Source organism: Schistocerca americana, chromosome 4, assembly GCF_021461395.2.
Source record: "Schistocerca americana isolate TAMUIC-IGC-003095 chromosome 4, iqSchAmer2.1, whole genome shotgun sequence".
Lineage (NCBI taxonomy): Eukaryota > Metazoa > Arthropoda > Insecta > Orthoptera > Acrididae > Schistocerca > Schistocerca americana.
Genome location: NC_060122.1, coordinates 343,845,470 through 343,856,255, shown reverse-complemented (window position 1 = coordinate 343,856,255; position 10,786 = coordinate 343,845,470). Strand labels below are relative to the sequence as shown.

Here is a 10,786-nt window from a genome sequence, read left to right as displayed (position 1 = left end):
TTCTCCTCTCTAATGAATTTGTTTAGCCTTTTTCCCCCTCCCTATTCTTTATAGTGCATACCTCTCTGGTACTTAATCTCTTCACTTTATTATCAGTATCCTTCTGTACCAGTAGCTAGGTATAGGTTCTGATTTCATTCTCTGTGATCACCCTTCTTCCAGATCCACAGTTACAGAAACTTCTTCCTCCACTGTACTTCAGTACGTGACAAAAAAAAAACCCTTCGTTTTTGCGTAACTTGTTACCTACTGTGGATGACTTTCTTGCTTCGACTACCTTCTGCAACAGAAAATGAACCATAACAGAGGGAAACACCTGTTTGACCATGCGACGTATTTCACCAACGTCCAACCGCGCCGAGTATGCACTTACCATACAGTCTCCGAGTACAAGGGACACGAATTTATTTCGCTTTGCAGGCTTCAGTTGTCTCTGGCTACAGCTAGACGAAAGAAATCAGTTTCTGTGTGAGAGTAGTTTAGAGAATCATGAGGCTCACACTTGTCCGAGAGAAAGATTGTTCCTGTGTAGGAATAACGTGGAGAATCAGGACGGTCGTCCCTTCTGACCTTGCGTCCTAAAATGTTCTGTCGAAGTTCTCCAGTTATCGGTGGATCTTCTGTGTTCAGAGTGTACCAAAAATCCTGTTACACAAATCTAGAAAGCGTGGATAGGACCTAGTCTGCTACAGTTTAACATCCGGAAGAAGCCTGCTAACCTTTTAAATCTAGCGCTAATACAAATGCTTCTTACGGCAGCTGCAGAAACTGCTCTATACGCCGAGCAGCATATTTGTTGCGAAATTTGTATCTGCATCAAAATTCATGCTATGCAAACCCCTGTGAACTGCGTGGCAGAGGGTACTTCGCATTGTAGCAGATGTTACTTTCTTCTCATTGCGTTCGCGTATGAACCGTGGAAACAATGAGCGCTTTCATGTGAGCGCTGTAATTAGTCTCGACCCCGCAGTCTCTACGTGATTGATTGGCCTACGTAGTGGGCTGTAGTGTCTTCCTTATTACTAACTGAGTACTACATCTGAAGCTTTGTAAGTGGGCTTTCGCAGCTTAGTTGACGCCTGTCTGTCAGTCCGTGTTCCTTAACTTTTCCGTGACGTTCTCGCATCGCTCAGATATACCTGTGACCATTCGTGCTGCCCTTCATTGTGCACATTCAGCATCCCACGTTAGTCCCATTTGGTAGGTGTCCCATGTATTTGAGCAATATTCCAAGATAAATCACACGAATTTTTTGTAAGCAGGCCCCTTTCAGCATGATGGCATTTTCCCAGTATCCTAATAATGAACTGCCACCCGCTTCACCTACATCTGAACATGTCCCTATAAAGTGTTACAGTAAAATATTTCTATGAGTTGACTCTAACTGCGACTCATCCATGTTGCACTCACAAGGTACTTTTTTTTTTTTTTTTTTTTTTTTTTTTTTTTTTTTTTTTTTTTGCGAAGAGCATACATGTATCTTTGAACGTTAAAACACGATTTCTGAATCTTATCAAGATTAGACCAGATATTTGTACAGCTTTTTCAGCTAGTTCTTCATTGCAGATAACTGCATATTCTCCATAAAGTCTGAGGTTATATTTTTATTGTCTGCCAGGTACATAAATATGACAAATAAACTGCCTGGTCCACGCCTGAAGTTACTTCTACATTAATTGTGCGTGAATGTTTCCAAGATAACGTGGTACATCCTCCCTACAAAGAAATCCTCAAATCTGTCACAAATTTCGTTTGATACCGCATGTGATCGTACTTTCGCTACTAATCGTTGTGTGGTTCTGAGAAATGTTTTTCTGAACTTAAGAAGTACTACATCTGCATGACTGCCTTGATGCATGTCTGTGACAAAAGTGCGAATTGGGTTCGGCTTGATCGTCGTTTTCGGAGTTTGTGCTGGTTGATGTGGTTGAAATCATTCTGTTTGAGACACACCATTTCTTATGAGCTCGATCGTGTTCTAAAATAGTATGATGTATGGATATGCATAGTACTGGACGGTAATTTCGTGGAACGCTTCTGCTTCCTTACTGCCATTATTGTCTGCCAGGTCTTAAATATAACAAATAAACTGCCTGGTGTACGCCTGAAGTTACTTCTACATTAATAAATTATGGTGCGTCCTCCCTACAAAGAAATCCTCACGGATGTAACCAGTGGTTTCTTCGATCCAATGCGCACAATGTTTTGTTGGAAGGATCTACGGTGTACGAGTATTATAATTAAGAAAGGGCCTAATTCTGCTGCAAATTCTGTATAGAATCTGGCCGGGATTCCGATGTGGGCATTGTTCACTTTTAGCGACTTGAGCTGTTTCTCAACGCCATTGACACAATATTTATATTACTCATATTTTCAGTGGTTCAGAAATTATTTTCGTTTGCAGAGAAACATTTGAAAACAGAACTCGGCATTTCTCCTTTTACTTTGCAACCATCTTCAGTTTCAGTTCCTTTGTCATCCATGACTCTGTACACTAACAATCTTGACCGAAGCACTGACGTATAATAAAAATTTTCTGTGGCTTTTGTGAAAGTTCTTTGTCAGACTCTGCTCGAACGGTTCGTAGATTCCTGTTTTGAGAATCAAATACGTATCATTCGGCATCTCTCTATTAACAGCACTACCCTTTGTTTTACGTTTATTGTGCAGTAGTAGCTGTTTTTTAATAGGGCTTTTTTACGTTGGCCGTTAACTACGTAGTGTCATTCCCGTCATATCTGTTCTACTAGGTGCATATCTGTTAACTGCTCGGTCATTTATTCTTCGTAACAAACGGTTCCCCAAATGCTGTAGCCCAGAGCTAAATGTTTTGAGTTCCCCCTTGATATGTGACATCCCCATACTAAACTGTCACATGACGAAACGCACTGCTGTTAACTGGACCTTGCCGGCCGGGGTAGCCGAGCGGTTCTAGGCGCTTCAGTCTGGAACCGCGCGACCGCTACGGTCGCAGGTTAGAATCCTGCCTCGGGCATGGATGATGTCCTTCTCTATCTCTTCTATTTAACCTAATGTGGTAAGGATCACAAACCGACGAGCAACAGTCAAGGATTGGTGGAACAATTGTTCTGTAAGCCACTTCTTTCGTGGTTGAATTAAATTACCAAGAGAGTCTTTCAGTGAATCTCTGAATGGTATCCGTTTTTCCTGCAATTTGTTTTATGTCGCTACGGATGGTTAGCTGTAAGTATTTCCTGAGAATTACCGTCAATAGTGTGTTTGTCGAGAACGCGCGCGACGTTAGTTTCAGTTACTCCCGTTGGTGAGTTACTGGAGCGTTGTCCAGCGCTCATACTTGTACCCGTCCTTTTCCCACCCTTAATGCATCTGGGAAGGGAGTGGGGGTTTTATCACAAATACCGATTTCTTGTGTGTGTCCATTGCGATCTGAAATACGACGAAAAAGAATGAAGTCAGGCGTTTTCTCCTTTTTGCACACACTCATTTTAAGCTGCTTGTTTTCTCTGTAAGCTACTGTAAAGTGCATAGCGGAGCGTACTTCCTGCTAATATTAGCGATTTTCTGTCCTGTTCTGTTCGGGTATTGAACAACGGAGAAATGACTTTTATGTTTCGATTCTGTCCCTAATCTCGTCTTATTCTGAATTCCCCTTAGCGAAGCGCATAATGATAGTAGCAGAACTGTTGGGTCGTCAAGGAGGGTGTGTAACTCTAGTCAGTCCTTGGAATTCATTCGACTACAAAATCAGCAAAGAATCGGACTTTGAACTGAAATGATTTCAGACGTGACGCAACCGATTTTACATCTAGAAATGTAGACAAGACGTTGTAATTGTTTCTAAGAGCGGCACCCGATGCCGTTCTGGCACCCATGAAGAAAAGCCAACGCCCAGAATCGATCCAGGAATGGGAAAAGGCGGTGTGTTTGGAGAGAACAACACGATAGCATTTCATTGCAGGAGAGAACCTGACGGTAGCGTCGAAAGTGGGCGCCAGACTATTGTGTCACATAAACATTTTCGTTCAGCGAGATACACAAAGGGAAACTGAGATAAAATCATTTAACACTCTGTCGACGACGAGATCATTAGAGACGGTGCACTAGCTCGGATAGAGCAGAGACGGGGAAGGAAATCGGGTGTGCGCTTCTCAATGCAGCCACATCCCATCATTCGCCTTAATCGATTTAGGGAAACCGCAAAGAGGCTAAATGTGTGTGTTCAGATAGAGATTTGATTCCTACTCCTCCCAAAGGCGAGGCCAGGGTCCGCTTTTTCAGTCTGTGAGGGCGGGTGGTAAGTCGAGCTAGGATAGCTTAACTGGAAAGTGCATTTCTGGCGAAAGGTAAGCTTCTGGGGTGCGTACCGGTCCGGTACACAGTTTTAATGTGTCAGAACATTTGAAAACGGCACTCTGTGGCGGAGAGCAAGATAACTCTGACGCGAGAGCAAACCCTTAGCCTGTGGACCCGCGGAAGACAAGGTTACTGGAATGATTCCCAGTCCGGCGTGGAGTTTTAGTTTGGCGAAAACTTTCAAAATAGTGCACACTCTGCTACAGAGTGTTTATTCTGAAAAATGTTATTCGAAACAAACCTTCCTTAGTTACAAAAAAGTGTCCCATTGACAAGAGACTATGGGCCGGCGACCACTAAGTAATAACCGACACGATATAGGTGAATGTCTACGCCGATGTGGATACGCGCTATTTGCGAAAATCCATAGTATTAATTACCTTATGATTAAAAGTTAAAAGTATTAACATTGTTGTGTATTACGTTTTATGCAACCGATAATTTAATTTTTGCTTCACTATTTTTACCCATTTGGGACTGAGTGCTGCTGTACGGGCTTCAGTGCAGTGTGTCCCGGAGAGGTAGAAGCTTTGTTGTTATCTGCCAGGGCTAAAGATGGCCGAATGCTAGTCTTCCTGGTTTTTCGCACGATTGGACTACCTGTTTCCTCCTTATCGAGATCTGGCTTACGTCAGAGTCATTACTCTTTGTTTACAGTGACTTATCCAGTTACTGGAATCTACCACAACATTACATAGTCTGTTGGGAGCCATGTAATGCAATGGGAGACATTCTCCTTGATTGCATGGCACCTGTGGTAGTGATCGAATACACGCTGACAGCTGCGAACCTCCGGCATCCCTTCATGCTCGATGTCTTCCCCGACGGCGATGTCATCTTTCAGCAGTAAATTTGTTCGTTTCTCGGTGTCAGAACCATGCAACAGTGATTTGAGAAGCAATATACTGAACTCACGGTGATGTTTCAGCGACCAAATTCGCGTGATGTAAATTCTAACCGGCCGCATTGGCCGAGAGGTTCTAGGCGCTTCAGTCTGGAACCGCGCGACCGCTACGGTCGCAGGTTCGAATCCTGCTTCGAGCATAGATATGTGTGATGTCGTTAGGTTAGTTAGGTTTAAGTAGTTCTAAGTTCTAGGGGACTGATGACCTCAGATGTTAAGTCTCATAGTGATCAGAGCCATTTGAACCATTTTTTGTAAATTCTATGAAAACCATCTCGGTCGCTATCGGTCGCCTTCACCACGTACGCTAATCAGCGACCGTATAGTTACGCGAATTGCATAATCTATGTGTAGACATCTAATGCCACATACCTCCACAAACGTCCCAACAAACTGTCGGATCTCTGATATGTAGAATCAGTGATGTATTTCGTTCCAAAGACGGATAAGCAAGCTATTAAGTAGGTGGTCATAATGTTTTGGCTCATCAGTGTAAATTACATGGACCGACATCAGCAGACGAAAATGTAGTCGGGGGTAATCCTTCATCAAAGCTCCGGCGTACCGGACGGGTTGAAATAATTTACGAAATGTTAATATCTGTGGGTGCAGATGAAAGATTTTCATCTGTGGAGACCTTCACATCTCAGCTTCGTTAGTAGTAGCTAGTGGCGGCAGATTATCGTTCGTTAAAGCGCTAAAGTACACTGAAAATATCTAAAATTATACCATATCTCTTCGTATAAGAGCCAGAAATAGCACTAAAATTATGCCATTTCTCTTCCAATGCGTGCCGAAAATCGCACTAAACTTAACGCCATTGCGCTTCGAATGCATGCTGGCATGCAAATAAAACGGACGAAAACATTTTTTGTTGCGCTCTTTCTGCGATTACAAGAAACCAATGTCGAGTGCTGAAATGATGCTCAGTCGCACTACGATCAACTCAGAGAAGGGACGGAGCTATCTGTTTTCGACTTTGCCTGCTCTGATACGGCTTCATCCCCCGGCACTATGAGTGCTACATTGCACACAGCACCAGGTCAGTATTTTTTTTTAGGCTGCGTGCAACGCATTGTGCAAGCACAGAGTATGAGGTATTTTTGAGGAGCAGTTGATATAATGGTGCTGTGACGGAGTGGTTGAGTTCGATTCCCGCTGCTAGCATTTTATTAATTTTTTTCATTTTATTTTATTCCTCACAATTTTAAACTATGAATTACAGAATTTAAACGCATTTCAACAGTTTAATTTATATATGTATACTCTCAATTTATTTACGATTACTACCCTTGTAAGTCAAAAGGCTGTACGTGACAGTAAAGAAAGCGAGTATATGAAAGTGTTTTCTGTATATTATCTGCTAGAGAGGCCATTTTCAAGTAGATCTCTGAAGGAGAAAGTGAGCTTTAAGGAGTTAGGTAGATCTACTCCAAATGTAAATGGCATGGGTTGACACTCACCAGTTAGGCTCAAACTATGTGAGTAGGAGCACGCAGCTGCCCCTTTCAGGAACATGGAACATTTAGCCTGAGTGGGCCATAGGAAAAGGTAAAATGCCCTCTAAAGATTTACTATATAGATTGTGAGAGATTCTTGAGCAGCAGATCCTCTGTTGGTGTGGTAGGCCAGTGATCAAGTGTATTGACTGGTAATTCATCAGCTTGGGATCGATTTCCAATGCTAGTTTTTTTTTTCAATGTATCCTGCAACTTTCAAACGATTAATAACAAAATTTAAATATATTTAAACTGTTTAATTTATGTCCATGTAATTAATATATTCAATTTAGTTATGATTACTATCCTTGTATGGTTCTAGGCGCTTCAGTTTGGAACCGCGCGACCGCTTCGGTCACAGGTTCCAATCCTGCCTCGGGCATGGATGTGTGTGATGTTCTTTGATTAGTTAGGTTTAAGTAGTTCCAAGTTCTAGGGGACTGATGACCTCAGATGTTAAGTCCCATAGTGCTCAGAGCCATTTGAACCATTTGAACTATCCTTGTTATATATGTCAAAAGGCTATAGGCCACCACATTGTATCACATTGGCAAAATTTTGTGTTAGCTGCCACCAGTTATAGTGTTTATAGTTGGAACCGTAACGTCATCCTGCAGTGAGTGAACATAGGTAATTTCCGCTGAGGTGAGAGCCATTTCGGAAACCGGTGTTATCCGGAAACACTGCTTCGTTAACGTAAACCAATAGGGATTTCGCGCAGCAGATGAGTTTCCGACAATACGAGGCAGAAGTGTTTTGTGAGCGAGGCGGGACCCGGAGCGGCGATTTCGCGCGGGAGAGGAAAACAACGCCAGCTGGTTCTCGTTAAAAGTACCCGGGCGGGAGCGGAGGAAATGGGGAGGACGGCGCCGTGGAAACGACGTAATCGCGGGCCGGGTAGCGCGGAGGCAGCGCCAGCGCCAGCGGGCGAGTAGCAGTTAGGCCCGGCGCCGCGCATTAGGGGCGGCCCATTAGCGTGATGAGCGGGGGCGGCGTGGGAGGCGGCGGCGGCGGCGGCGGCGGCGGCCGCACTCGGGCCTGATTATTACGCCCCCGCGGCCGGCGCCTCGGACCCGCCGGCCCGCCGCTGCCCGCGCGCGCTTCGCGGCTCGCGCCTGGGCCCCTCCCCCCCTAAAATACTCATCCTTTTCTACTTACGTTCCCGGCGAAAGCCTCCTAAGTCTTCATTCACCGTCTACGGCGCAGCTTTTTCGTAATATCTCGTCGCGCATTGTGCACATTTGCGACTCCGCGCTTCTCGGAAAGCTCGCTGGGGTGGCGCGTCTACAGATCGAGACGTGTTGTCTCCTCCCCTCCCGGGCACTGCGCGAGTAATAATACGCTACACATCCTGCTGTCCTCATTTTTTTGAGCAACTGCTGTCGTATTCCAGCCCCTACACTCGCAGTAGGAACTCTGGTACAATAATGCCATGCAGGTGTTCTTCTCCCGCTTCAGAATGCTACTCTCTTTATCATCATCGTTTTATACGCTGACGGCTGCCAAACCGATACGACAGCATTTCCGTGCCTTTGGGATACGTTGATTAAAATTTCTTTGTTTCTTTGTAGTCATCACTCTTCAGACTGGTTTGATGCGGCCCGCCACGAATTCCTCTCCTCTGCCAACCTCTTCATCTCAGAGTAGCACTTGCAACTACCGTCCTCAATTATTTGCTGGATGTATTTCAATCTCTGCCTTCCACAGTTTTTACCCTCTACAGCCCTCTCTGACCCCTGATGTCTTAACAGATATTCTGTCATCCTGTCCCTTCTTCTTGTCAGTGTTTTCCACGTATTCCTTTCCTCGCCGAATCTGCGGAGAACCTCCTCATTCCTTATCTTATCAGTTTCCACCTAATTTTCAACATTTTTCTATAGCATCTAACAACCCTATCACAACAAAGGCCAAAAATTAATTATGATTGTAGTGTTGCTCACGCTGCTAAATATTGCATTTTCGGGCAACAACAAAATTATATTATGTGGCAGGTGTCATTAGAGCACAGTTAATAAAGTCATTTCTTGAAATAATGGACAAACTAGGCACTCTTCTTTTCGAGTTTCCCACGCTGGTCTTGTTGTGAACTCATGGCTCAATCGTCGAAAATCTAGGTAGTGATGATTCCAAGCTCGGGTGCAAAGAAGCCTAGGTGTTATTCTGCGACATTCAAAAGTTTTATAGATGTGTTTCATAAACCATTCTTGAAGATTAAACTTTTGCAAGTTAGGACAATGGTGATGTAAAAAAGTAATCAGCACTCCGAATTTAAGTTACACTTCTTTTTTATTACTTTTGTTGCAGTATCACGTAACTCGTTCCAAAACGTCACTTCACAATATAAAACATAATTGAAAATATCTTCCTCACTGTTAAAGTTCACATTTCATAAACTGACTACAATTAGCGTCTTTTTAACATGACGACCAAAGCTTGACTCTCTAATACCCGCTTACGCGCCCAAAAATCAGAGTTACAAGTACGTCAATGATCATAGTGACAAAAGAAAGAATACACATAACAATAATATCTTTGCAATATATACATATCGACCTATCGAAGTACCTCTACATTAATGAAATCAAATCTGAATGTTATCACAGAAATATGTTAACTATTTTACAGAAACACAGTAGAATATTGCTGGTATCGAGAGGTTGAGGTGAGGTGCCGTAATGGTTACGTAATTCAAGTACCATTACAAGCACCATACCTCAAATGCTTCGATTCTCTTCTGTTTCAGTTTTCCAACTGTCCATGTTACACTACGATACAATGCTTTGCTCCAAACGTGCGTTCTTAGGAATATCTTCCTCAACTTAAGGCTGATGTTTGATAACAGTAGACTTCTCTTCATTATGCGAGATTATTTTCGGTAGTTTCTAGTAAAGAATAAAACCATTCATCAGTGGAAGAATGGTGTAAGTGCTGACGGCAGTTGAGTGTGCCTAGCATTACTGGAACTATTCATATAGAGATCGCAACACGCCATACCCGAAGGACGTGCATGTGCAGTTTGACGCCATCTTTCCGAATTTGAGAAAGGTTGGATCATTGGCATGACGAACTTGGGAACATCGTACCCACAAGTCGCACAGATACTTGGCAGTATCGCACTTGCTGGAGAACGAGTGGTAACGAGGTCTGTATACACAGTTAAATTTGTACGAAACCCTCAGAGCGCGAGTCCTGCAAGGACTCGCCCGGTTTTTAATGGAAAGAATTTCACGTCCTTTTTTTCCTTTTTTTTACTAGCAATAATCATCGCATTTTGGATTTTCACTTTTGTGTTAACTTTGGATGACACCTTTCATGGAGCAAGTATCAGTTTGATTGCGACATATGTACCGGGTGATCAAGAAGTCAGTATAAATTTGAAAACTGAATAAATCACGGAATAATGTAGATAGAGAGATACAAATTGACACACTTGCGTGGGATGACATGGGGTTTTATTAAAACCAAAAGAATACAAACGTTCAAAAAATGTCCAGCAGATGGCGCTTCATCTGACCAGAATAGCAATAATTAGCATAACAAAGTAAGACAAAGCAAAGCTGATGTTCTTTACAGGAAATGCTCAATATGTCCACCGTCATTCCTCAACAATAGCTGTAGTCGAGGAATAATGTTGTGAACAGCACTGTAAAGTAGGTCCGGAGTTATGGTGAGGCATTGGCGTCGGATATTGTCTTTCAGCATCCCTAGAGATGTCGGTCGATCACGATACACTTGTGACTTCAGGTAACCCCAAAGTCAATAATCGCACGGACTGAGGTCTGGGGACCTGGGAGGCCAAGCATGACGAAAGTGGCGGCTGAGCACACGATCATCACCAAACGACGCGCGCAAGAGATCTTTCACGCGTCTAGCAATATGGGGTGGTTTTTTTTCTTTTTTTGGTTCTAATAAAACCCCATGTCGTTCCAAGCATGTATGTCAATTTTTACCTGTCTGTCTACGTTATTCCGTGGTTTATTAAGTTTTCAAATTTGTACTAACTTTTTGATCACCCGGTATATTTAGTGTCGTGGTAGAATGCACTAAT

At 43.2% G+C, this 10,786-nt stretch overlaps 1 protein-coding gene across 1 annotated transcript in view; it reads left to right on the top strand.

The window, feature by feature from the left end:
• The first annotated feature begins 7,717 nt into the window (after positions 1-7,717).
• The window catches only part of LOC124613473 (inactive tyrosine-protein kinase 7-like), a 135,360-nt gene continuing 132,291 nt past the window's right edge, over positions 7,718-10,786 (top strand). The window contains exon 1 of the mRNA XM_047142180.1: positions 7,718-7,766. Within this exon, the coding sequence (XP_046998136.1) occupies positions 7,718-7,766 (49 nt within the window). The remainder of the gene's footprint in view (positions 7,767-10,786) is intronic.